The sequence below is a fragment of the Taudactylus pleione genome, unplaced genomic scaffold, assembly GCF_031769625.1.
Source record: "Taudactylus pleione unplaced genomic scaffold, aTauple2 ptg004101l, whole genome shotgun sequence".
Taxonomy (NCBI): domain Eukaryota; kingdom Metazoa; phylum Chordata; class Amphibia; order Anura; family Myobatrachidae; genus Taudactylus; species Taudactylus pleione.
The window spans coordinates 4,283-31,207 of NW_028288396.1; the positions used below are offsets into that span (position 1 = coordinate 4,283).

General features: G+C 47.3%; 1 protein-coding gene across 1 annotated transcript; it reads left to right on the forward strand.

The window, feature by feature from the left end:
• Nucleotides 1–14,247: 14,247 nt before the first annotated feature.
• Nucleotides 14,248–26,482, forward strand: LOC148430296 (talin-1-like; the record flags this gene model as incomplete). Its single annotated transcript, XM_088466624.1, has 5 exons — nucleotides 14,248–14,347; nucleotides 23,448–23,603; nucleotides 23,680–23,781; nucleotides 25,922–25,998; nucleotides 26,302–26,482. Coding segments are annotated over exons 1-5 (600 nt in total), but the record flags the coding sequence as incomplete, so codon positions are not given.
• Nucleotides 26,483–26,925: the final 443 nt, after the last annotated feature.

A 26,925-nucleotide genomic window follows, 5' to 3' on the forward strand; every position in this document is an offset into this window, starting at 1 on the left:
AGATGCTCCGGACCATGGCCGGATTCAAGGGGGACAGAGGTAAGCAGCGGGGTCCCGCGGTGGGTCCTCGCTGATCACATGGTCCTAAGTCCCCAGGCAGGGGGCTCCCTGGGGACTGGCTGCAGCGTGGAGCCAGGCGACCAACCTGCGCTTCCACTACCCCCTGGGACAGCGGACCGCAGCAGAGCGGTAGCGCTGCGGCGTCCCAGGGGTTAAATGCATGCCAGGGGAGCGCGCCTTCCCTGTCTCACAGCCGGCGCCTCCCCCGCTGCACACAGCCCTCTCTGCACTGTGCTGACTGGTCCTGTGTCAGCGCTCCTCCCCCAGGCCAGCTTCTCTCTGCTCCTCGGCGGCCATCTTCTCTGCAACGCATGGTGAACGCTGCTGGAAGTCTGGAAGGAAGCATGGTGGTCTGGGTCCCCCCGCATACCTCTCCTCCGCTGTGGCTCAGGTCTGTGTATGCAGCGCTGTGTCCTACCAGGCCCTGTGTCTGTGTAGTTGAGTGATCAGCGCTGTTAGTGCAGGAATTGTTATTTCTCTGCATTGTATGTGACTGTGCTAGCGCTGCCTGTAACTTTTCTTCTCTAAACTGTCAGCTTTATTACTGTCCCTGTTCTTTCTGCTAAAGCCCTTGCGGTGCGGTGCTGCAGGGTGGTCTCTCGCCTATTTAATACTTAATTGGTGAGAGAGGTCACATACGTGGTGCCATAATGTCTGAAAGTGATTTTCCCCTCCGGCTACAGTGTACCACGTGCAAAGTACCGTTAGCGGAGGGGGAGGGTAGCGCGGAGGGCCTTTGCCGGCAGTGTTTGTCCATGGCGCGGCCTATTACGGTTACAGCACCGGTACAGGAGCCGCCCTGGGCTTGTTTCGCTCAGGCGTTAACAGCTTTAGTGGGCCAGTTAGCTCCGCAGCCCGCGTTTACTCCGATGGGTTTGCCCCAGCAGTCTGTGGTGTCGTCACCCATGCAGGGGTTCCCACGACAATTGGTGGTACCCCACAGTCTCCCTATTTCCCCGCTCCCGGGTTCTCAGGAGCCAGCGTGGGTTAACTCCCTGACGAGTTCTGTACAGCACTTGTCGGATGTGTTGCAAGGGGAGTCTGTGATGCGGCCTCATAAAAGGCCGGTGGCGTCTCTGTCCGCTCCTTATGAGGATGACGAAGGGACGTCTGATGATGGGGAGATTCTGGATCCTTACGATCAGGAACCTTTCCATACTAAGGACGCTGATGCTAAATCCAAAGTATATATTCCTGGACTTATTCGGGCGGTCCGCACAGCCTTGGTGATTGAGGACGAAGTTCCCCCAGCGGCTAAATCTAAGTATGCCTTTTTCAAAGATGTGAAGGGTGATGCCACAGTCTTTCCTCTTTCGGGTCAGTTGGTGGACCATTTAGAGGAGGCGTGGAAACAACCTGGCAAAAGATACCAGCCGCAGAGACGCCTGGCGGTGGCTTATCCGTTCGCGGATAATTATTTTGCTAAGTGTGAATCCCCTCCACAGGTGGATTCTCACGTGACCCGTCTTGTCCGTAGTGCCACATTGCCGATGCCATCCATGTCCTCCCTTAAGGATGCTACGGACCGCAAGGTAGAAATCTGCCTGAAGTCCGCTTATTCCCTTGCAGGGGGGGCAGCACGGCCGGCTATGGCCATTTGCTGGGTTGCCAGAGCGATGGAGCGCTGGGCGGATTCATTAGAGGCTTCTTTTGAATCCGACTGTCCGGCCGAACAGGCGGAGTTGATTGGCAATCTCCGTGATTCGGCCACCTACATCAACGAGGCGGCTCTAGACATTAGTACTCTGGTGTCTAGAATTTCTTCAGCAGCGGTAGCTGCTCGTCGCACCTTGTGGCTGCGATCCTGGAAGGCGGACGCAGATCCAAGAAAGGTCTGGAAGCGTTGCCGTTTACCGGAGAAGTTCTCTTCGGTCCGGATCTGGATAAGATTGTGGCCACGCTGGCGGCAGCCAAATCTGCTTGTCTCCCGTCGGCCGCTGCTCCTTCTGGTTCTGGACCATCGTCCTTTCGGTCATCTAGGGCCCAGGGCAGGCCCAAACCACAGTCGTTTCCTCGACAGGCTGGCCCTAAGAAATCGGTCAAGCCCCGGAAACAGGCATGGAGTACCAGACGTCCGGCCCCCAAGCCAGATGACAAGCCTGCGGCCTGACGGTCCGGGTCTCCCCTTGGGGGATCCCAGGGTGGGAGGCCGCCTGCTGCAGTTCTCCCGGTGTTGGTCGTTCACTACGACAGACACTTGGGTTCTGGAGGTGGTCTCTCACGGGTACGCCCTCTCCTTCCGGCACAGACCCCCGGCTCGATTCTTCACCACGGGTCTACCATCAGACCGGAACAAGGCTACGGAGCTGCGGAAGGTATTGCACACTATGCTCCAGGCTGGAGTTATAGTGCCTGTTCCATTCTCCCAGAGGGGCCAGGGTTTCTATTCAAATCTATTTTTGGTACAGAAACCCAATGGGTCATATCGTCCGATTCTCAACCTCAAAGCACTCAACAAGTCTTTGCGGGTCCCGAAGTTTCGGATGGAGACCCTACGGTCCATCATTCTGGCGCTGGAACCTGGGGACTACATGGTGTCATTGGACATACAGGACGCTATGGCGGTCATGGCGGCTTCTCTGCGGCTGCAAGGAGTCCGCATGTTGCCGTACTTGGACGACCTGTTATTGGTGGCAGGATCTCCAGAGCTCCTGTTACACCACTTGGACCTGACCATTGCACTGCTGCAACGGCACGGCTGGCTAATCAACTGGCAGAAGTCCACTCTAATCCCGTCTCGGAGGATTCTGCATCTTGGAGCCTTATTGGACTCGGGACAGCAAAGGATCTTCGTGACGGAGGACAAGATCTCTGCTTTACAGTCAAGGGTGCGCAGTTGTCTGCACAGCCGCCGGGTGTCCTTACACTCGGCGATGAGGTTACTGGGCTCCATGGTGTCGGTGTTCGATATGGTGGAATACGCCCAGTTTCACTCCAGACCTCTGCAGCACCTGATCCTGTCCAAGTGGAACGGGCTGCCTCAGTCTCTGAAGTTCCAGACGATTGTGCTCACCCCGGAGGTTCGCCTGTCCCTTGCGTGGTGGTTAAAGACGACCCACCTCAACAAGGGACGTCCGTTCTGGGTTCCAAATTGGGTCCTGTTGACAACGGACGCCAGTCTTCGGGGCTGGGGAGCAGTTTCGGGTCCACACTTGTTCCAGGGCAGGTGGACACCGACAGAAGCGGAGCTTCCAATAAATATCTTGGAACTCCGTGCGGTCTTCAATGCTCTCCTGCAGGCACAGCGGTTTCTCCAGGGTCACCCGGTGCAGGTCCAGTCGGACAATGCTACCACCGTGGCCTACATAAACAGGCAAGGAGGAACTCGCAGTCGGGCGGCTCTCGTAGAGGTCTCTCGGATCCTGGTTTGGGCGGAGCGCAATCTTCCGGCCATATCAGCGGTCTTCATCCCGGGAGTGCTAAATTGGGAGGCGGACTTTCTAAGTCGCCAGGACGTTCATCCAGGGGAATGGTCCCTGCACCCGGACGTTTTTCAACTACTGGTGGACAGGTGGGGTCTTCCAGAAATCGACCTCATGGCGTCCCGGCACAACAACAAGTTGCCGGTGTACGGGTCTCGCACAAGAGACGAAGGGGCGTCTCTGGTGGATGCTCTGTCCGTCCGGTGGACGTTCAGGTTCGCATACCTGTTCCCTCCGGTCTCCCTTCTTCCACGGGTAATCCGGAAATTCAAACAGGAAGGAGGGACGCTCCTGTTGATAGCTCCCGCGTGGCCCAGACGGCACTGGTTCTCAGACCTTCAGGGTCTGTCCGTGGACAGTCCTCTGCGGTTGCCGCTACGACCGGACCTTCTGTCTCAGGGTCCTTGTCTTCACCCGGACCTGACTCGGCTGTCTTTGGCGGCGTGGCTGTTGAGACGGCCATGCTGAGGTCCTGGGGGTTTTCCAGCTCTGTGGTGCGTACCATGTTACGAGCTCGGAAACCGTCTTCCGCGAGGATATACCATCGCGTGTGGCATACGTTCTTCCAGTGGTGTCGACCGAGAGGTTATGCACCGCGGGAGTTTCGTCTGTCTCGGATTCTCGCCTTCCTGCAAGCGGGACTAGATCATGGGCTTCGCCTTGCTTCTTTGAAGGTACAGGTTTCGGCCCTATCTGTCTGGTTTCACCGTAGGATTGCTACAATCCCGGATGTGCGCACCTTTATGCAAGGTGTTCTCCGTATTCAGCCGCCCTTTGTTCCACCTGTGGCGCCTTGGGATTTGGCTGTGGTCCTGAGGGCTCTCCAAGGACCGCCGTTTGAACCACTGGGCTCAGTGGATATTAAATGGCTAACAGCTAAGACTGTTTTCCTTCTGGCCGTTGCTTCAGCCAGACGTGTTTCTGAGTTAGGGGCTCTTTCTTGTAGACCCCCTTTCTTGGTTTTTCATGGGAACAGGGCAGTGCTCCGCACTCGGCCCGAGTTTCTTCCCAAAGTTGTTTCCCAGTTTCATGTTAACGAGGAAATAGTTGTTCCGGCCTTTAACTCACCGGGTCTTTCCGTGGGTGAGGCCTCTTTGGATGTTGTGCGGGCCTTAAGGACTTATGTTGACCGCACTTCTTTGTTTAGGAAGTCGGACGCTTTGTTGTCCTCTATGGCTTCTGTAAAAAGGGTTGGCCTGCTTCAAAGCAAACTTTGGCAGCCTGGATCCGTATGGCTATTTCTGAAGCTTATCTTCATGAAGGCCTACCGGTCCCTCCTTCTCTGAAGGCTCATTCCACTAGGTCTGTGGGTCCTTCGTGGGCAGCTCGACGTGGTGCCTCGGCAGTTCAGATCTGCAAGGCTGCTACGTGGTCTTCTGTCCATACCTTCGTGAGGTATTACAGGTTTGACACCTTCGCCTCTCAGGATGCTTCCTTCGGGCGGCGGATTCTCCTTTCTGCACAGGAGCGTCCCCACCCTTAAAGGATACTGCTTTGGGACATCCCCAAGGTATCCTGTGGATACCCTATGGACCCTGAAGTAGAAAATATGAGCTATGGTAAGAACTTACCCTTGTTATCTCTATTTCTACGAAGTCCATAGGGTTCCACAGGACTCCCGCCCTGTCGCACCTGTGCTGCAGATGGGCTTTGCTCTGGTCACCGGTTTTCCGTCTCCCTCTGGTGAGAATGTGATTCTTGTATGTGTCCAGATCTTTGTTCTCTCTCTTCCTTCTCCTCCTCCGGCCTATGGCTTGGTAACTAACTGAGGTGCCTTGGCCCGGGGGCGGGGTATAGGAGGGGGACCTAGTGCATCCTGGGAGGCTGAAAGCTTAACTCTTTGGTGCCCTGCGACTGACGTCACACCTATACCCCAAGGTATCCTGTGGAACCCTATGGACTTCGTAGAAATAGAGATAACAAGGGTAAGTTCTTACCATATCTCATATTATAAGGCAGTGGAATGTGTGTAGTGTTGTGTATATAATGTAATATAAGGCAGTGGAATGTGTGTAGTGTATATAATGTAATATAAGGCAGTGGAATGTGTGTAGTGTTGTGTATATAATGTAATATAAGGCAGTGGAATGTGTGTAGTGCTGTGTATATAATGTAATATAAGGCAGTGGAATGTGTGTAGTGTTGTGTATATAATGTAATATAAGGCAGTGGAATGTGTGTAGTGCTGTGTATATAATGTAATATAAGGCAGTGGAATGTGTGTAGTGTATATAATGTAATATAAGGCAGTGGAATGTGTGTAGTGCTGTGTATATAATGTAATATAAGGCTGTGGAATGTGTGTAGTGTTGTGTATATAATGTAATATAAGGCAGTGGAATGTGTGTTGTGTATATAATGTAATATAAGGCAGTGGAATGTGTGTAGTGTTGTGTATATAATGTAATATAAGGCAGTGGAATGTGTGTAGTGTATATAATGTAATATAAGGCAGTGGAATGTGTGTAGTGTTATGTATATAATGTAATATAAGGCAGTGGAATGTGTGTAGTGCTGTGTATATAATGTAATATAAGGCAGTGGAATGTGTGTAGTGCTGTGTATATAATGTAATATAAGGCAGTGGAATGTGTGTAGTGTTGTGTATATAATGTAATATAAGGCAGTGGAATGTGTGTAGTGTAGTGTAGTGTATATAATGTAATATAAGGCAGTGGAATGTGTGTAGTGTATATAATGTAATATAAGGCAGTGGAATGTGTGTAGTGTTATGTATATAATGTAATATAAGGCAGTGGAATGTGTGCAGTGTTGTGTATATAATGTAATATAAGGCAGTGGAATGTGTGTAGTGCTGTGTATATAATGTAATATAAGGCAGTGGAATGTGTGTAGTGTATATAATGTAATATAAGGCAGTGGAATGTGTGTAGTGTTGTGTATATAATGTAATATAAGGCAGTGGAATGTGTGTAGTGCTGTGTATATAATGTAATATAAGGCAGTGGAATGTGTGTAGTGCTGTGTATATAATGTAATATAAGGCAGTGGAATGTGTGTAGTGTATATAATGTAATATAAGGCAGTGGAATGTGTGTAGTGTATATAATGTAATATAAGGCAGTGGAATGTGTGTAGTGTATATAATGTAATATAAGGCAGTGGAATGTGTGTAGTGTATATAATGTAATATAAGGCAGTGGAATGTGTGTAGTGCTGTGTATATAATGTAATATAAGGCAGTGGAATGTGTGTAGTGCTGTGTATATAATGTAATATAAGGCAGTGGAATGTGTGTAGTGCTGTGTATATAATGTAATATAAGGCAGTGGAATGTGTGTAGTGCTGTGTATATAATGTAATATAAGGCAGTGGAATGTGTGTAGTGCTGTGTATATAATGTAATATAAGGCAGTGGAATGTGTGTAGTGCTGTGTATATAATGTAATATAAGGCAGTGGAATGTGTGTAGTGTTGTGTATATAATGTAATATAAGGCAGTGGAATGTGTGTAGTGTTATGTATATAATGTAATATAAGGCAGTGGAATGTGTGTAGTGCTGTGTATATAATGTAATATAAGGCAGTGGAATGTATGTAGTGCTGTGTATATAATGTAATATAAGGCAGTGGAATGTGTGTAGTGCTGTGTATATAATGTAATATAAGGCAGTGGAATGTGTGTAGTGTTGTGTATATAATGTAATATAAGGCAGTGGAATGTGTGTAGTGTTGTGTATATAATGTAATATAAGGCAGTGGAATGTGTGTAGTGCTGTGCATATAATGTAATATAAGGCAGTGGAATGTGTGTAGTGTTGTGTATATAATGTAATATAAGGCAGTGGAATGTGTGTAGTGCTGTGTATATAATGTAATATAAGGCAGTGGAATGTGTGTAGTGCTGTGTATATAATGTAATATAAGGCAGTGGAATGTGTGTAGTGCTGTGTATATAATGTAATATAAGGCAGTGGAATGTGTGTAGTGCTGTGTATATAATGTAATATAAGGCAGTGGAATGTGTGTAGTGCTGTGTATATAATGTAATATAAGGCAGTGGAATGTGTGTAGTGTATATAATGTAATATAAGGCAGTGGAATGTATGTAGTGCTGTGTATATAATGTAATATAAGGCAGTGGAATGTGTGTAGTGTTGTGTATATAATGTAATATAAGGCAGTGGAATGTGTGTAGTGTTGTGTATATAATGTAATATAAGGCAGTGGAATGTGTGTAGTGTATATAATGTAATATAAGGCAGTGGAATGTGTGTAGTGTTGTGTATATAATGTAATATAAGGCAGTGGAATGTGTGTAGTGCTGTGTATATAATGTAATATAAGGCAGTGGAATGTGTGTAGTGCTGTGTATATAATGTAATATAAGGCAGTGGAATGTGTGTAGTGTAGTGTATATAATGTAATATAAGGCAGTGGAATGTATGTAGTGCTGTGTATATAATGTAATATAAGGCAGTGGAATGTGTGTAGTGTTGTGTATATAATGTAATATAAGGCAGTGGAATGTGTGTAGTGTTGTGTATATAATGTAATATAAGGCAGTGGAATGTGTGCTGTGTATATAATGTAATATAAGGCAGTGGAATGTGTGTAGTGCTGTGTATATAATGTAATATAAGGCAGTGGAATGTGTGTAGTGTTGTGTATATAATGTAATATAAGGCAGTGGAATGTGTGTAGTGCTGTGTATATAATGTAATATAAGGCAGTGGAATGTGTGTTGTGTATATAATGTAATATAAGGCAGTGGAATGTGTGTAGTGTAGTGTATATAATGTAATATAAGGCAGTGGAATGTATGTAGTGCTGTGTATATAATGTAATATAAGGCAGTGGAATGTGTGTAGTGTTGTGTATATAATGTAATATAAGGCAGTGGAATGTGTGTAGTGTTGTGTATATAATGTAATATAAGGCAGTGGAATGTGTGTAGTGTATATAATGTAATATAAGGCAGTGGAATGTGTGTAGTGTTGTGTATATAATGTAATATAAGGCAGTGGAATGTGTGTAGTGCTGTGTATATGATGTAATATAAGGCAGTGGAATGTGTGCTGTGTATATAATGTAATATAAGGCAGTGGAATGTGTGTAGTGCTGTGTATATAATGTAATATAAGGCAGTGGAATGTGTGTAGTGTTGTGTATATAATGTAATATAAGGCAGTGGAATGTGTGTAGTGCTGTGTATATAATGTAATATAAGGCAGTGGAATGTGTGTTGTGTATATAATGTAATATAAGGCAGTGGAATGTGTGTAGTGTTGTGTATATAATGTAATATAAGGCAGTGGAATGTGTGTAGTGTATATAATGTAGTATAAGGCAGTGGAATGTGTGTAGTGCTGTGTATATAATGTAATATAAGGCAGTGGAATGTGTGTAGTGCTGTGTATATAATGTAATATAAGGCAGTGGAATGTGTGTAGTGCTGTGTATATAATGTAATATAAGGCAGTGGAATGTGTGTAGTGTTGTGTATATAATGTAATGTAAGGCAGTGGAATGTGTGTAGTGCTGTGTATATAATATAATATAAGGCAGTGGAATGTGTGTAGTGCTGTGTATATAATGTAATATAAGGCAGTGGAATGTGTGTAGTGTTGTGTATATAATGTAATATAAGGCAGTGGAATGTGTGTAGTGTTGTGTATGTAATGTAATATAAGGCAGTGGAATGTGTGTAGTGTTGTGTATGTAATGTAATATAAGGCAGTGGAATGTGTGTAGTGTTGTGTATATAATGTAATATAAGGCAGTGGAATGTGTGTAGTGCTGTGTATATAATGTAATATAAGGCAGTGGAATGTGTGTAGTGCTGTGTATATAATGTAATATAAGGCAGTGGAATGTGTGTAGTGCTGTGTATATAATGTAATATAAGGCAGTGGAATGTGTGTAGTGTAGTGTATATAATGTAATATAAGGCAGTGGAATGTGTGTAGTGCTGTGTATATAATGTAATATAAGGCAGTGGAATGTGTGTAGTGCTGTGTATATAATGTAATATAAGGCAGTGGAATGTGTGTAGTGCTGTGTATATAATGTAATATAAGGCAGTGGAATGTGTGTAGTGTATATAATGTAATATAAGGCAGTGGAATGTGTGTAGTGCTGTGTATATAATGTAATATAAGGCAGTGGAATGTGTGTAGTGCTGTGTATATAATGTAATATAAGGCAGTGGAATGTGTGTAGTGTTGTGTATATAATGTAATATAAGGCAGTGGAATGTGTGTAGTGTATATAATGTAATATAAGGCAGTGGAATGTGTGTAGTGTTGTGTATATAATGTAATATAAGGCAGTGGAATGTGTGTAGTGTAGTGTATATAATGTAATATAAGGCAGTGGAATGTGTGTAGTGCTGTGTATATAATGTAATATAAGGCAGTGGAATGTGTGTAGTGTTGTGTATATAATGTAATATAAGGCAGTGGAATGTGTGTAGTGTATATAATGTAATATAAGGCAGTGGAATGTGTGTAGTGCTGTGTATATAATGTAATATAAGGCAGTGGAATGTGTGTAGTGTATATAATGTAATATAAGGCAGTGGAATGTGTGTAGTGCTGTGTATATAATGTAATATAAGGCAGTGGAATGTGTGTAGTGCTGTGTATATAATGTAATATAAGGCAGTGGAATGTGTGTAGTGCTGTGTATATAATGTAATGTAAGGCAGTGGAATGTGTGTAGTGCTGTGTATATAATATAATATAAGGCAGTGGAATGTGTGTAGTGCTGTTTATATAATGTAATATAAGGCAGTGGAATGTGTGTAGTGCTGTGTGTATAATGTAATATAAGGCAGTGGAATGTGTGTAGTGCTGTGTATATAATGTAATATAAGGCAGTGGAATGTGTGTAGTGCTGTGTATATAATGTAATATAAGGCAGTGGAATGTGTGTAGTGTATATAATGTAATATAAGGCAGTGGAATGTGTGTAGTGCTGTGTATGTAATGTAATATAAGGCAGTGGAATGTGTGTAGTGCTGTGTATATAATGTAATATAAGGCAGTGGAATGTGTGTAGTGTTGTGTATATAATGTAATATAAGGCAGTGGAATGTGTGTAGTGTATATAATGTAATATAAGGCAGTGGAATGTGTGTAGTGTTGTGTATATAATGTAATATAAGGCAGTGGAATGTGTGTAGTGTAGTGTATATAATGTAATATAAGGCAGTGGAATGTGTGTAGTGCTGTGTATATAATGTAATATAAGGCAGTGGAATGTGTGTAGTGTTGTGTATATAATGTAATATAAGGCAGTGGAATGTGTGTAGTGTATATAATGTAATATAAGGCAGTGGAATGTGTGTAGTGCTGTGTATATAATGTAATATAAGGCAGTGGAATGTGTGTAGTGCTGTGTATATAATGTAATATAAGGCAGTGGAATGTGTGTAGTGTATATAATGTAATATAAGGCAGTGGAATGTGTGTAGTGCTGTGTATATAATGTAATATAAGGCAGTGGAATGTGTATGTAGTGCTGTGTATATAATGTAATATAAGGCAGTGGAATGTGTGTAGTGCTGTGTATATAATGTAATATAAGGCAGTGGAATGTGTGTAGTGCTGTGTATATAATGTAATATAAGGCAGTGGAATGTGTGTAGTGTTGTGTATATAATGTAATATAAGGCAGTGGAATGTGTGTAGTGCTGTGTATATAATGTAATATAAGGCAGTGGAATGTGTGTAGTGCTGTGTATATAATGTAATATAAGGCAGTGGAATGTGTGTAGTGCTGTGTATATAATGTAATATAAGGCAGTGGAATGTGTGTAGTGCTGTGTATATAATGTAATATAAGGCAGTGGAATGTGTGTAGTGTAGTGTATATAATGTAATATAAGGCAGTGGAATGTGTGTAGTGTATATAATGTAATATAAGGCAGTGGAATGTGTGTAGTGTTGTGTATATAATGTAATATAAGGCAGTGGAATGTATGTAGTGCTGTGTATATAATGTAATATAAGGCAGTGGAATGTGTGTAGTGTTGTGTATATAATGTAATGTAAGGCAGTGGAATGTGTGTAGTGTTGTGTATATAATGTAATACAAGGCAGTGGAATGTGTGTTGTGCTGTGTATATAATGTAATATAAGGCAGTGGAATGTGTGTAGTGTTGTGTATATAATGTAATATAAGGTAGTGGAATGTGTGTAGTGCTGTGTATATAATGTAATATAAGGCAGTGGAATGTATGTAGTGCTGTGTATATAATGTAATATAAGGCAGTGGAATGTGTGTAGTGCTGTGTATATAATGTAATATAAGGCAGTGGAATGTGTGTAGTGCTGTGTATATAATGTAATATAAGGCAGTGGAATGTGTGTAGTGCTGTGTATATAATGTAATATAAGGCAGTGGAATGTGTGTAGTGCTGTGTATATAATGTAATATAAGGCAGTGGAATGTGTGTAGTGCTGTGTATATAATGTAATATAAGGCAGTGGAATGTGTGTAGTGTATATAATGTAATATAAGGCAGTGGAATGTGTGTAGTGCTGTGTATATAATGTAATATAAGGCAGTGGAATGTGTGTAGTGTTGTGTATATAATGTAATATAAGGCAGTGGAATGTGTGTAGTGTTGTGTATATAATGTAATATAAGGCAGTGGAATGTGTGTAGTGCTGTGTATATAATGTAATATAAGGCAGTGGAATGTGTGTAGTGTTGTGTATATAATGTAATATAAGGCAGTGGAATGTGTGTAGTGTTGTGTATATAATGTAATATAAGGCAGTGGAATGTGTGTAGTGCTGTGTATATAATGTAATATAAGGCAGTGGAATGTGTGTAGTGTTGTGTATATAATGTAATATAAGGCAGTGGAATGTGTGTAGTGTTGTGTATATAATGTAATATAAGGCAGTGGAATGTGTGTAGTGCTGTGTATATAATGTAATATAAGGCAGTGGAATGTGTGTAGTGTATATAATGTAATATAAGGCAGTGGAATGTGTGTAGTGCTGTGTATATAATGTAATATAAGGCAGTGGAATGTGTGTTGTGCTGTGTATATAATGTAATATAAGGCAGTGAAATGTGTGTAGTGTTGTGTATATAATGTAATATAAGGCAGTGGAATGTGTGTAGTGTTGTGTATATAATGTAATATAAGGCAGTGGAATGTGTGTAGTGTTGTGTAATACACTATGTAGACACAAGTGAGTGGACACTGAGAGCAGATAGATCAGTGAGATGTTAGTGACGTCAGTACTGTGTAGTGATCACTGCAGACGCCCTTCTTGGCAACGCACCAGTCGCTCTAAGTCGTACCAGAGGTTCTCAGTGGGGTTACGATCTAGACTGAGCTGCCAGTCCATCCGGGTAACCAAACTCTCTGTGTACCAGTCCAGCGTCGCCCTGGTAACATTCATTGCTTCCATAGAACTGCAAGTGCATGAGCCTCTACCACGCGTTCTCGTCGAAATGGGTACATTAGTGGCCATGTGTAACTCGTGTGCAGTATGCATTTCGCTTGTGTGGGGGTGTCCAATCACATTTGTCTACATAGTGTATAAGGCAGAGGAAAGTGCCTCATCATCTGTTACATACACTACACAGAGGGATGTGTATAGTGCGGTTATGTAAAGGATTCCAGCAGTCAGAATACAGACGGCAGCATCTCAACAGAATCCCAACCCCTGCAGGTATATCCCCTAGTCCTCCCCCTAGTACCTATCCCTAATCCTAACCATCCCCCTAGTGCCTAACCCTTAACTTAACCCTCCCCCTAGTGCCTAACCCTAATCCTAACCCTCCCCCTAGTGCCTATCCGTAATCCTAACATCCCCCTAGTGCCTAACCCTCCCCCTAGTGTCTAACCCTAATCCTTACCCTCCCCCTAGTGTCTAACCCTAATCCTTACCCTCCCCCTAGTGCCGAACCCTAATCCTTACCCTCCCCCTAGTGCCTAACCCTAATCCTAACACTCCTCCTAGTGACTATCCCTAATCCTCCCTCTAGTGCCTAAAACTAATCCTAATCCTAACCCTACCCCTAGTGCCTAACCCTAATCCTAACGCTCCCCCTAGTGCCTAACGCTCCCCCTAGTGCCTAACGCTCCCCCTAGTGCCTAACGCTCCCCCTAGTGCCTAACGCTCCCCCTAGTGCCTAACGCTCCCCCTAGTGCCTAACGCTCCCCCTAGTGCCTAACGCTCCCCCTCCCCCCCCCCCCAGTGCCTAACGCTCCCCCTCCCCCCCCCCCCCCAGTGCCTAACGCTCCCCCTCCCCCCCCCCCCTAGTGCCTAACGCTCCCCCTCCCCCCCCCCCCCCTAGTGCCTAACGCTCCCCCTCCCCCCCCCCTAGTGCCTATCGCTCCCCCTCCCCCCCCCTAGTGCCTAACGCTCCCCCTCCCCCCCCCCCCCCTAGTGCCTAACGCTCACTCTCCCCCCCCCCCCCCTAGTGCTTAACCCTCACTCTCCCCCCCCCCCCCCTAGTGCCTGACCCTCACTCTCCCCCCCCCCCCTAGTGCCTAACCCTCACTCTCCCCCCCCCCCCCCTAGTGCCTGACCCTCCCCTACTGCCTAATCCTCACTCTCCCCCCCCCTAGTGCCTAATTCTCCCCTACTGCCTAATCCTCCCCCTCCCCTAACGTTGATACTTGGCGTTGGGTATTCTGAGCGCCAGCATCCTGACCGTCGGTATGGTAACTAGATCCCGTATAGTGTTGTGTATATAATGTCGTACAGGAGAGTGTGTACTCGCAGGATTGTGTAGTGTGTGTGATATAATTTGTTGTTTCTCACCAGTCTCACAAGCAGTGCGGCAATATGAGTGAGATTGAAGCCAAGGCTCGCTACGTGAAGTTGGCGCGATCCCTGAAGACGTACGGTGTCTCCTTCTTTCTGGTGAAGGTGAGAGGGGGGGATCTGGGGTGACTATATAGACACTCAGTCATACTACCAGACTGTGTAATAACAGACAGAGGTAAGAGGGCCCTGCTCGCCGGCTTACACTCTGTAGGGAAATAGGAGTGTGACACACAGGATATTGCATCATGGGCCAGTCAGATTGTAGGGGTACATGGGGGGCAGTATGATCCCGTCACAGACCAGTGTTGGAGTGCGGTCAGGAGGATGTGACAGTGAAGATAAAAAATGTTTCTACTTCAGGCTCCACAGGGAGACCTTGGGGTATAGGGAGTGATGGTGTCATCCGGGCACCGCGCAGTAACATTTATCTCCCAGGATGCACTGGTTCTCCCTCCTATACACCGGGCCAGAGGCACCTCAGTTTCGTTGGGTCACTGATACGCGGTGGGGCTGTTCCAGCCCCTGAAGATGTTTTTGTTTTAAAAGAAGCTTCTTCATTTCTTCTGAGTGGACAGTCCAGAGGACGTCCACGCTGCCGCTCCGTCACCCCGTTGGCGCCGAGGCGCTGGTACTGATCCGGGGATCGCGGCGGACTGCAGCCAGATTCATGGGGTAAGTCGTGGATCACTGCAGGCAGGTCACTTCCCCCCGGAGGATGACGGTGGTGGAGCCAGGCATGGAACCTGCACTTCCACTAAGTCCTCATGGGGGACAATATCTGGAGCGCAGTAATGAGGAAATTGCCCTTCCGACACCCCAGGGGTTAATCGTCGGCCAGGGGCGGCAGCTTTCCCTGTTTACAGCCGGCTCCTCTCCTCTGCACAGCGCGCCTTTCCACTGCGGTCTGGCTGAGCTGCAGCAGCACTTCTCCCACAGGTCGACCATTTGGATTATATGTGAGGTGTTATAATCCTCCAGGTCCTTCTGTGGTCCCAGTCACTTCGCAGGAGCCTCCATGGGCGTGCTTTGCTCAGGCATTGACAACCAAGGCGGGGCGGTGGGCTGCACCCCCTGTGTTTCCCCAGATGGGATCACACAACAGGCGATTATGCCCTCACAGGGCCTGCCGTTACAGATGTCACCCATGCAGGTTCAGTCTGTGCCTCCTCCATGGGCAGATACACTGTCTACTACGGTGCCGCCCCTGGCAGATACCTCTGTTACCCTCCAGGCTATGCTGCAGGGGGAAGTGGCGTAGTAATTGCCTGGGAAGCGATTTCAGCCTCAGAGACTCCTGGCTTGTGCCTATCCTTTTCCTGAGGAACATTGTACTAAATGGGAATCACCTCCTGCGGTGCACTCTCATGTAACGCGCTTAATCAAAAAGTGCTACTCTACCTATCCCATCCATTTCATCCATGAAAGACACCACGGATAGGAAGGTGTTTAAAGTCAATGTATTCTCTTTCAGGGCAGTCGCCAGGCCAGCTATGGGTATCTCCTAGCTGGCCAAGGCTGCCCAGATCTGGGCAGACCCACTAGAGGAGTCTTTTCCATCAGATGCTACCACAGATCTAGTGGCTCTGATGGGTAACCTCTATGACTCAGCCACATATATCAACGAGGCTGCTTTGGATGTCACCCTCTTATCTTCTAGGATTTTGGCTGCTGCAGTGTCAGCTCGCCATTCCTTATGGCTGCGTTCTTGGAGAGCGAATGTGGACTCTAAGAAAAGATTAGAGTGTCTACCCTACAATGGTAAGATCTTGTTTGATCCTGACCTGGACAAGATTGTGGATACGTTGGCGGCGGCTAAGTCTGCATGTCTGCCTTCAGCATCTACGTCTTCAGGATCCCGGACATCGTTCTTTTGGCCCCAAGGTAAGCCTAAGGGTCAGCCCTTTCCTGGACAGTCAGCCCTCAAAAGGAATTCCAAGCCCAAGTAACAGGCCTGGAGTACCAGATGTCCGGCGGCCAAAGCCGATGACACCTACGGGGACGGGCCTTTCCTTGGGGGATCCCAAGGTGGGGGGCTGACTTCTTCAGTTCACCCAGTGCTGGTGTTAGACCACCACAGACACTTGGGTAAGAGAAGTGGTCTCTCAAGGGTACGCCCTTGCCTTCCGCAGAAGGCCTCCCCAACAATCCTTCTGCACAAGCCCTCTGTCAGACAAAGACAAGGCATTACAAATCCAGAAAGCCATACGATTCTTTCTTCAAGCGGGAGTTGTCATCCCAGTACCGCTTTCTCAGAGAGGAATGGGTTATTACTCCAATCTCCTTCTAGTCCAGAAGCCGAACAGATCATATCAGCCTATCCTCAGTCTCAAGTCCCTGAACAGATTTCTCAGGGTACCTCTATTCAGGATGGAAACCCTACGCTGAATTATACTGGCAATGGAACCGGGGGATTTTATGGTATCGCTGGATATTCAGGATGCATACCTGGTATATTCAAATTGCTTCATCTCACCAGCGTTTTCTCCGTTTTGCTATAAAGCAACATTTCCAGTTTTGAGCTCTGCCGTTTGGTCTCTCAACAGCTCCTCGAAAGTTTACCAATGTTATGGCTGTCATGGCAGCACATCTGCGGCGTCAGGGGGTTCGACTGTTGCCTTACCTGGACGACCTCTTATTGTTGGCAGGGTCTCCAGAAGTAATTCACCACCATCTACAGCTGACAATTTCTGTGCTTCAGACTCACGGGTGGCTGATCGATTGGACAAAGTCCTTCTTGACTCCGTCCCAGAGGATGCTCCATCTGGTTGCTCTGTTGGATTTCCAACAGCTGAGAATCCTTCTGTCCGCAGAAAAGATCTCCACTTTGCAGACGCGAGTACGCAGATGTCCCCAGTCGCCGAGTGTAAATCCACTCAGCAATGCAAGTACTGGGATCCATGGTATCGACATTCGACATGGTGGAATATGCCTAGTGTCCTTTCAGGCCTCTGCCAAAATTGATCCTCTCCAGGTGGAACGGATTACCCCATCGGATGAAAGCACAAACAATGGTGCTCTCTCCGGTGGTGCGTCTGTCTATTGCTTGGTGGTTGCAGATGGACCACCTCACAAGGGGGCGCTCCTTTTTGGATTCCGGGTGGACTCCAGTCTCCGGGGTTGAGGCGCAGTGACAGGTCCACACATTTCAGGGACGGTGGACCTGCCCTACCAGTCAACATATATAAAAACTTCGAGTGGTCTTCAGGGCCCTGCAGCAAGCCAGACTCCTACTTCACGGAAAGCCTGTGCAAGTTCAGACAGACAACGCCACGACTATGGCTTACTTCAACCATCAAGGAGGAACTTGTAGTCAGGCGGCAATGACAGAGGTGTCATGCATTCTGACATGGGCGGAAGGTCATTTCCCTTCCATATCGGCAAGGTTCATTCCAGGAAATCTCAATTGGGAAGCGGACTTCCTCAGCCATCACAACGTGCATCCCGGGAAATGGTCTCTTCACCAAGAAGTGTTTCAGTTCCTAGTGGACAAGTGGGGCCTTCCGGGCGTGGACCTCATGGCCTCCCGAAACAATCACAAACTGCCAGTGTACGTGTCCAGGACAATGGACACCAAGGCTCTCTTGGCAAATGCGGTGTCAGTCAAGTGGACCTTCCAGTTGGCATTCCTGTTTCCTCCAATCTCCCTTCTTCCTCGAGTACCTAGGAAGTTCAAACAAGGAGACACTGTCCTGCTGGTGGCTCCAGCGTGGTCCAGACGTCCCTGATACTCAGATCTTCAGAGTCTCTCCATCGGCACGCTGTTGCCTTAACGTCTGGACCTGTTGTCCCCAGGTCCTTGCCTTTACCCGGACTGGATCGTCTGTCTTAGACGGAGTGGCTCTTAAGGTCCAAGGGTTTTTTCTGGCTCTGTGGCTAACACCATGCTCAGAGCACGTAAACCAGCCTCTGCCAGGATTTACCACAGGGTGTGGCACGCCTACTTTCAATGGTGTTGTCCCAAAGGTTACAATCCCCAGGTGTTTTGGATATCCAAAGTTTTGGCTTTCCTGCAGGCAGGTTTGGATCTTGGTCTCCGCCTTGCCTTGCTGACTGTGCATGTATCTGCTCTTTCAGTGTGGTTCCAGTGAAGGATTGCTCCTCTTCCTGATATCCGCACTTTCCAACAGGGTGTCCTTCGCATTCAGCCTCCCTTTGTCCCATCTGTGGTGCCTTGGGATTTGGCTGTTGTCCTTAGGCCCCCCCATTTGAACCCCTGTACTCAAATTGCTTACAGCTAAGCTTTTTCTTCTGGCTATTTCTTCTGCCAGAAGAGTGTCAGCCTTGGGGGCTCTCTTGCTGTTCCCCATTTCTACTTTTTCACCGGGACAGGGCGGACATACAGATGTCACAGAAGTACAATCCTTCTGTATGTTTATAGTTACACGCATTCAGGGCTTGCAGGCCCTCTTCTTATACCGTTCTGACACAAAATATCAGGGGGTAAGCCTGCCCTGGCTCCTTTAACCAATCAAGCTAAGTGCATGTGCTGTACATGCACACATTTAATACAAGACCTAATGGATAGTGGGGAGTGGTCACTGCCCTGTGCCTGAGACCACCTGGACAGATAACCACCGCCCAGGTGCCGGCAGGTTTGGAGTGGGGGGATTTTTACCTCCAAATCTTACTTCCAGGATTCTCCGAGGGGGCCTTATCACCCTCTCTGGCTCCCGAGTCAGGTAGACGAGATCCGCAGGCAGCAGTCTCCTGGTCACCAAGTCAGAGCTCTTTGGGGCTCCAAGAAAACAATTATCTGTCTGTGCTGCCAGCTCTCTTTGCATCTGCTAATGCCGCGCTTTGAGCCATGAGGCTGCAGGACAAGTTATTCCGGGTTCCTGGGAGGGGGACAGGGGGATCCAGCAGCCCACCGACTGCTCTAAATCCCCCTATATTTTATGCAGACCTTTAAAATATACCATGGGAACGCCTCCGTCTGGGCAGCCACGCCCACCAAAGGGGGCGTGCTGTCACTCAGCACGCCCCCTTTGGTGCGAGACCCATAACGTCGGCTTCCCTGTCGCTCGCCAGGTCTCGTGCATGCGCACGACGGAGGCGCCTCCGTTGTGCGCATGCGCATTTGGGTAACATCGACCCGCTTGCGAGCGTACAGCGCTCGCGAACAGGTCTGAATGAGACCCTCTGTCTTTACCTACCCAGACACTGCAGCACAATATATTATAATACATTTAATTTTATTATGCATTGTTTACACTATCCTCAGCGCTAATTTTAACCCCTCCAGTGCTAGAAGTATCGGGAGCTATTCTCCCAGTGCTCAGCACCGGGCTCCCCCTCCTGTATGTCGATGCCTGAGTGATGCAACTCCGTCCAGGCTGCGGGCATCTCCTCGCTGTCCTTTCTCTGTGCCTAGTTACTGGGAGCCGGCTCTCCCAGTCCCCCAGCGTGCGGCCAATCGGCCCTCCTGCCCAATAGCCTCGTCCCCAGCGTTGGGCACGCAGTTCTAGGGCCCTGGACTGTGTCAGCGGCTGCAGCGTCCTTGTGTAACGTTCCCTGATGCAGCAGGGCATCACAGAGACAAAAAAACACAAAACCCAGTTTCTAAACACCTGGCGCCTAGCACCGGTAATACGTTTGAAACTGGCACCTAGCACCAATTCGTCCATTTAAACATGGCACCCCTTAAGTGCTGCAACCGTCTTCTTAGCCACGTGGTGGAGCGGGGCGCAACATCAGTAATTGTGCTGGTGATTTCGGCGGGTCGCTGCTGAGCTTAACTAGCAGCAATGCTGCGACCTGGACTGCACCGGATCCTCGGAGATGTCAGGTAAGGTGAATCCTCGCTTACGAGGAATCACACGTGGCAGTCCCTGCTTCTAATGTCAGAGACTCACCAGAAGCCGCTGCTGTCAGGGCCCGGGATTGTCCGCGTCCTCACTACACCAGCCGAGGCCTTATTATCTGACGCCGGGGATCAGCAGCAGACGCTATGTGCTACCACGAGGCCAGCGTACCCGGCTGGTTTACGCAGCTTAGGGGAGGTAGGCGTTCCCCCGGGCAGCTCTTCCCCTGACTCAGACGCAGTCCCTACAAAGGGTTTCACGCATCGTGGTTTCTCTGCCTACCCTCCACGTGTATGAGACGCTCGCGGTCCACGATCAGTGCACCCGGTAGCTGTGGTCTCAGGAGGGTCTGGGTCAGTCTCCCTGTATACCTCTCCCTTGGTTAAGGTATACGGTGCTCTATATCCCACCATTCCTTTGCATTGCTGTAGTTGATTTAGAGCTGATTGTAATTATATTTCATGTGCATTGTATGTGACTGTTTGCTAGCTGCTGCATTAACACTGTCTGCTATTTCTGTCTGTCAATTATAACTATCACTGGTTTCTCTCCATCCTCTTGGGGTGGGGTTTTTTTTTCTGAGTACTTCACATTCATTAAGATATTTGTGAAGGTGGTCACATTGCATTGTTACCTTTATACATATATATGCTAAGCGTAAAGGGTTTTATTTATGGCTGTCAGTTATAATTATCACTGCTATTGCTCCATTTGACCCTCAACTACCAGGATGTGTAGGGGTTAAATTGTACATCACATTTGCTTGTGAAGACTGAGCTGCCATCCTCCTCTCTCCTAATTAATTGGAGGTGCCCAGCTGCAATTGAGTGTTTGCTGAGGGGAGATTTGGTCTCTCTCTCTCTGAGTATATTGTTCTCCTAGGACCAAGGTATATAGCACTGGAATCCTACCAACTTTTCTGCTTGTGTAAGTTGATTCAGTGCCGATTTGTATGCATTGCACTTATGCTACCAATATGACTGCGATGTAGTGCCCATTTGTAAATATATTTATATGCATGTAGATCGTACCACACTTATGTGTTTAGGTACTTGATTTTAATGCCCTTTTGCAAATATATACATTTTTTGTGACTTATGCTAATGTTTTTTCCTAACCCCAAACTATCTGGTGTATAGGGGTTAGACAGTACTTCACATTTATTTTTTATCTGTGAAAAGGGTCACATTGCATTGTTATCCCTACACTGGTTGTAGATTACTTGCAAGTATTTCCCATGTTTCAGGACAAGGGTAACCATGAGACTGTTGTCCCTGTGCTGGTTTCATGTAAATCCTGTGCAGTAGGCCTCTCAGGATTTCATACAGGATGGACTGTGTGCTGATTGTTATACACCACAGCAGTCCACCTCGCCAGCACCTGTTCAGGGGTCACCATGAATGTCCTCCTGGTCTCGGGTTATCACGCAGTTAGCGGACGCTGATCAGCCCCTACACTGCCTCCCACTTTGGATTACCCACAATGATTACAGCCTGCTATGTTTCCTCTTCCCATACATCCTTCCTGGATGGGGGGTTATGACCACTCAGTCCAGTATCTGGCTTTTAGCATCTACCTATCTGCAGATGTTACAGGCGAATAAGGCATTAGCCGTCTAAGCCTATAAATGGACTGCACCATCCTCTCAGTCCAGCCTGTTTTCAGGTTCTCATATATCATCTGAGGAGGCAGAGGATACACAGGTTTCTCCCTCTGTGTCTATCTCTGAGAGGAGGAGCACGATTCATCGGTGGATGTTCCTCTCTAGCAGGGGCGGTTAATTCAATCCGCTTTATAGAAGATGAACTACCGGCTCCTAAAGCCTAATAAACCTGGTGTTCAGCACCAGAAGGTGATTTAGGCTGGATTATTGGGGGGGAAGCAGGGAACACTCCTGGTAAGACTGTTCCAGAGTCCTAAGAGACTAGTGTCTTTTACCCTCTCCCAGAGGGAGAGTGCATTTAGGTGGGAGATCTCCCTCCCTACTGGGGCTTCTTACATGACCTCTTCCTAAAGGGTTACTCCCCAGAAGGTTGTTTACACAACTCCCCCATCAGATCCTATCAAGGCCATTCATGCCCTGCTAAGTTCAGGGGTGATCATCCTGGATTCCTTTAGCTAACGAGGAAGCACATTACTCCGATTTGTTTCTGATTGAGAAGCTAAATGGGTTTCATTGCTCTATTCTGAATCTGAAATCTCTCTACAGGTTCATCCATGTGCCCAGGAGACCCTACGGTCAATTACGCTGGCAATGGAACCTGGGGAATTCATGGTTCCCTGGACATGCAGGATGCGTATCTGCATGTACCTATTCAGGGGCAGCTCCTGGTGTTGCCGCGCCCTGTGCAAGCTTCGGACTGCGGCGCCCGGTAACACTGCGTGTCTGAAATGGGTTGTGCCCTTATTGCCATAGCCCGCACCCCCTTAATGACGTATTTGGGGGGCCATGGCATGCCCTTTAACATCAGGCTGGGGGTGAGTCCACCACTCCTTCAGTAGCTGGGCTGCCCCCAGCCCTCTCCCTGCACTAAATGGATACCGCGCGCATGCACACAGTATCCATTCAGCTTCTCCGGGGTCCGGCACCACCACACAGTTGCGACTTTGGGGTGCACAACCTCCCGACCATCAATGGGACACTTCGGCCTGCGGATGGAACAGCGGGGCTGCCCCACTGACATCAGGATGGTTGGGAGGGGTGCGCCCTCTATTGGGTGGTGCATCTGTTCGACCGCACTGGCTGAACGTGCCTCGAGCCGGCCCTGTACCTATTCCACCAAGGGTTTCTGAGTATTGCTGTTAGCCCGCAACATTACCATTGCCCTTTGGTCTGTCCACAGCCCCCTGGGTGTTTACCAAGATAATGGCGGTTATGACTGCTCCTCTCAGGAGGAGTCCGGATACTGCCATACTTGGACGATCTCCTGATATTGGCAGAGGTTTTACAACTTCTCCAGCTGACCAGGAGAAGGGCTGGATAATCAATTGGAAAAAGTCTTCCCTTTCTCCAACACGGGAGATGGTACATCTTACTGGTTTTCCTGTCACAAAGGTTCTTTCTACCAGTGGACAAGTTTTTGGCTCTGCAATTGCGGGTGCGCAAATTGCTCCGCAATCAGAGGGTATCCATTCACTCAGCAATGGGAGGTGCCCTTCTGTATGGAATATGGTGAGATGGAATTTACTCTTGAGCATTAAACGTGTCGTCCTAAATCGCACAGATTGGTGTATCGTGTGCAATGGTCCATGTTATGTACATATAGTATGGTATTATGGTATGGTGTATTAGGCTACTTCTGGTGCTCAGATCCTTTGGGGATTGGTAGACTTTAGGTGTATGTACTCCCTGTCCTTCCCTTCTGAGGTGGTTTCATCGATGCCTTTGTCTTTTATTCCAGGAGAAAATGAAAGGTAAAAACAAGCTGGTTCCACGACTTCTGGGAATCACCAAGGAATGTGTCATGCGAGTGGATGAGAAGACCAAGGAGGTGATCCAGGAATGGAACCTGACCAACATCAAGCGCTGGGCGGCTTCTCCCAAGAGCTTCACGTTGGTGTGTGTGCGGGACGTGTCACCCCCAGGGCTGCGTTCTCTCTATGTCCATCTAAACTAATCTCTCTCTCTCGTAGGATTTTGGAGATTATCAGGACGGGTATTACTCTGTGCAGACTACAGAAGGAGAGCAGATCGCACAGCTCATTGCTGGGTACATTGACATCATCCTAAAAAAGGTGAGTTCCTTACTACGTCCAGCTACAGTGTAATCCCATGAAACCATGACCTGGGCGTTACACCATAAATCACTTCATGCTGCTACTAATCACTGAGTGTTCTCTGCAAATGTCTTATAATCTGCACTATAATTGGTGACTTGTGGATCAGGTGCCTCGGGCCTCTCCTGGTGTCCTCCATCTAGAGATGTCTGCATAATTCTAGTGTAGATAATGATGGACACATCCTGGGGTGACCAGACAAGAAGGGGGGGATGGAGAATTTTTCTTGGGCTGGGATGACAGTAGATTTGTATTGGGGGAAGGTCTTCTTCTAGTGATCTTTTTCAAGGGATCTGGCCATTCAGTCTGGGCGCTGTGATGTCTTCAGGATATAATGTACTGATGACGTTATCTAACACTCGCTCAGACCACAGCCTGGTGCCCGCATATTCACAGATGTCATCCCATCTGCGGGACTCTGCATGTATCTGACAATGGGTAGAGGGGTCAGCACAGGGGTCTAGGCAATATATAGTTGTGTGAAGCTCCTCCCCCCCTATAACCTCTCCCATGTTTAACATACAGTAGGTCTTAGGTTTTTTTTCTTTATTATTTCTTCCTTTTACCCCGCGCCTCAGTCCCTGATTACATGGCTCATTGAGCTTGTTAGAGCGAGACTCTAGCCACAGATAACCATGGCAGTAATGCTGGGCTGCAATCTAGCCACACTATGCACCCTCAGCACGCAGCGCCCTTCAGTACGCAGCGCGTGTTTTCCTTTGATCCTTGTCACCCCGGACTGGCCACGTCGTCCTTGGTACACCCTCCTTCAGGGCAATACTTGTTGACGTTCCATACCGCCTTGGCCATGAGCAATATCGTCAAGTGTTTCCCCTTCACTGCCGGGCTCAATGTCGTTAACTACATGTGGCATACATACTGAATGATAACGTTAATGATATTGTTCAGTGGCGGCACCCTCCCTCATCCCCGTACTTGTAGAACCTGCTGATATCGTCAGGTTGCCCTGCAAGTACGGGTGATGAAAGACATCGTTAACGATCCGCGGGAGCGGGCATGCACACTGGACGATAATGAATGATAACTATATCGTTCATTTCGTCCAACTTATCGTCTGGTGTGTATGCGGCATGAGATTATCTCATTCAGCAGGAACCATGCCTACTCGCAGATTTTACCTCGACTGGCTTTGATGGCATGATTCTTGAAACCAAGATCCTGAGGGCCCAAGGGTAGTTCAGACGATGATTCAGGCTTGTAAGCCAGTTACTTTCAAGATTTATCTTATCTGGAAACTTTATATATCTTCGTGCAAGCGACTTTCTTTTTCCCAGACTACTTTTCGACTACCACGGCTCCTAGCTTTCCTTCAGCAGAGGTTGACTAAAGCCCTTCACCTTTCTTCCCTTAAGGTGCAGGTGTCAGCCTGGTCTGTTCTGTTCCAAAGCATTTGGTCCTACTTCCAGAGGTTCAGACCTTTTTGCAAGGGGTGCAACCTCCACTTCCTCCATGGAAACTTAACTTGGTCTTGGAGGCTCTTCATTGACCACCCCTTCGAGCCTCTGGACACAGTGGATTTGAGTTATCGCACCAAAAAGATGGTTTGGCTACTGGCCATTGCTTCGGCTCAGTGAGTTTCCGAGTTGGCTGCTTTATCCTGAAAGCCTCCCTTTGTGATTTTTTTCCAGCTTGATTAGGTGGTCCTTCAAACGAGAACTTCCTTCCTTCCTAAGGTTGTTTCGAATTTTCACTTGAATCAGAACATCGTTCTTCCCGCCTTTCCGGGAGTAATCTATAATTAGTGCCGGCCCCTCTACCCATTGTCAAGATATGCAGTATCCCCCAGATGGATTCCGAGGGAGGGATTTTGTGGTGAGTAAACAATCCCAGTTTTTTAGGATGTTTATAGACAGTGGACGGACAACAGGTGGTGGTTAGTGATCACCTCATGTGATAGGGTATGGTGATTGCTTGTCCCGTGCTCGCTCTCTGTGTATGGTGATTGTAGACAAAGGAAAATCACAATACAAAGAGAGAGCGAGAGAGCGCACAGGACAAGCAGTGTCTCTCTGTAGGAAAAACATGGAACTTTTCTCCTTAATCACCATTTCATGTACCTTGTTTTCTGTTCATTTAGAAAAAGAGCAAAGATCACTTTGGTTTGGAGGGAGATGAGGAATCGACCATGTTGGAGGATTCAGTTTCACCAAAAAAGTAAGAGGTTGTATTACTCCTTTTTCTTTCCGGTCACATTGTTCCTCTTAAGACTTTGTTGACCGGTTTCTTTCCTGGAAACATGAACTGTTTAGTTGGGCTGTCTTATCAATATCCTAGTGTGTGACCCAACACCTCTGTCCAACCAGTCTGTTCTGTGCACCACCATCTGTTCCCTTGCTGCCTCTCCACGGTAGTCCTGATGGTAAGGTCCCTGAATGAGTGTCTGGTCTGCCATGCTGGGCCAGGTTCCTAGTTGCTTTGGTGCAGTAACCTCATTGCTTTATCTCTCTCGTTTGTCAGGTCCACAGTTCTTCAACAGCAATTTAACCAGGTGGGAAAAGTGGAACATGGATCTGTGGCACTTCCGGCTATCATGCGTTCTGGGGCAGGGGGGCCTGAAAACTTCCAAGTTGGCTCTATGCCACAGGCTCAGCAACAGATCACCAGTGGACAAATGCATTGGGGACACATGCCGCCGCTGGTAAGGAATTACCTCTCTCCAAATACACCCACCCTGTGCTCTCTCTGTGTAATGGTAATTACTTGTCCCATACACACTCTGTGTATGGTGATTGCTTGTCTCGTGCTCTCTGTGTATGGTGATTGCTTGTCTCGTGCTCTCTGTGTATGGTGATTGCTTGTCTCGTGCTCTCTGTGTATGGTGATTGCTTGTCTCGTGCTCTCTGTGTATGGTGATTGCTTGTCTCGTGCTCTCTGTGTATGGTGATTGCTTGTCTCGTGCTCTCTGTGTATGGTGATTGCTTGTCTCGTGCTCTCTGTGTATGGTGATTGCTTGTCCCGTGCTCTCTGTGTATGGTGATTGCTTGTCCCGTACTCTTTGTAGGGTGATTGCTTGCCCAGTGCGCTTTATCTATGTATGCTGATTGCTTGTCCTATGCTCTCTCTCTCTGTGTATGGTGATTG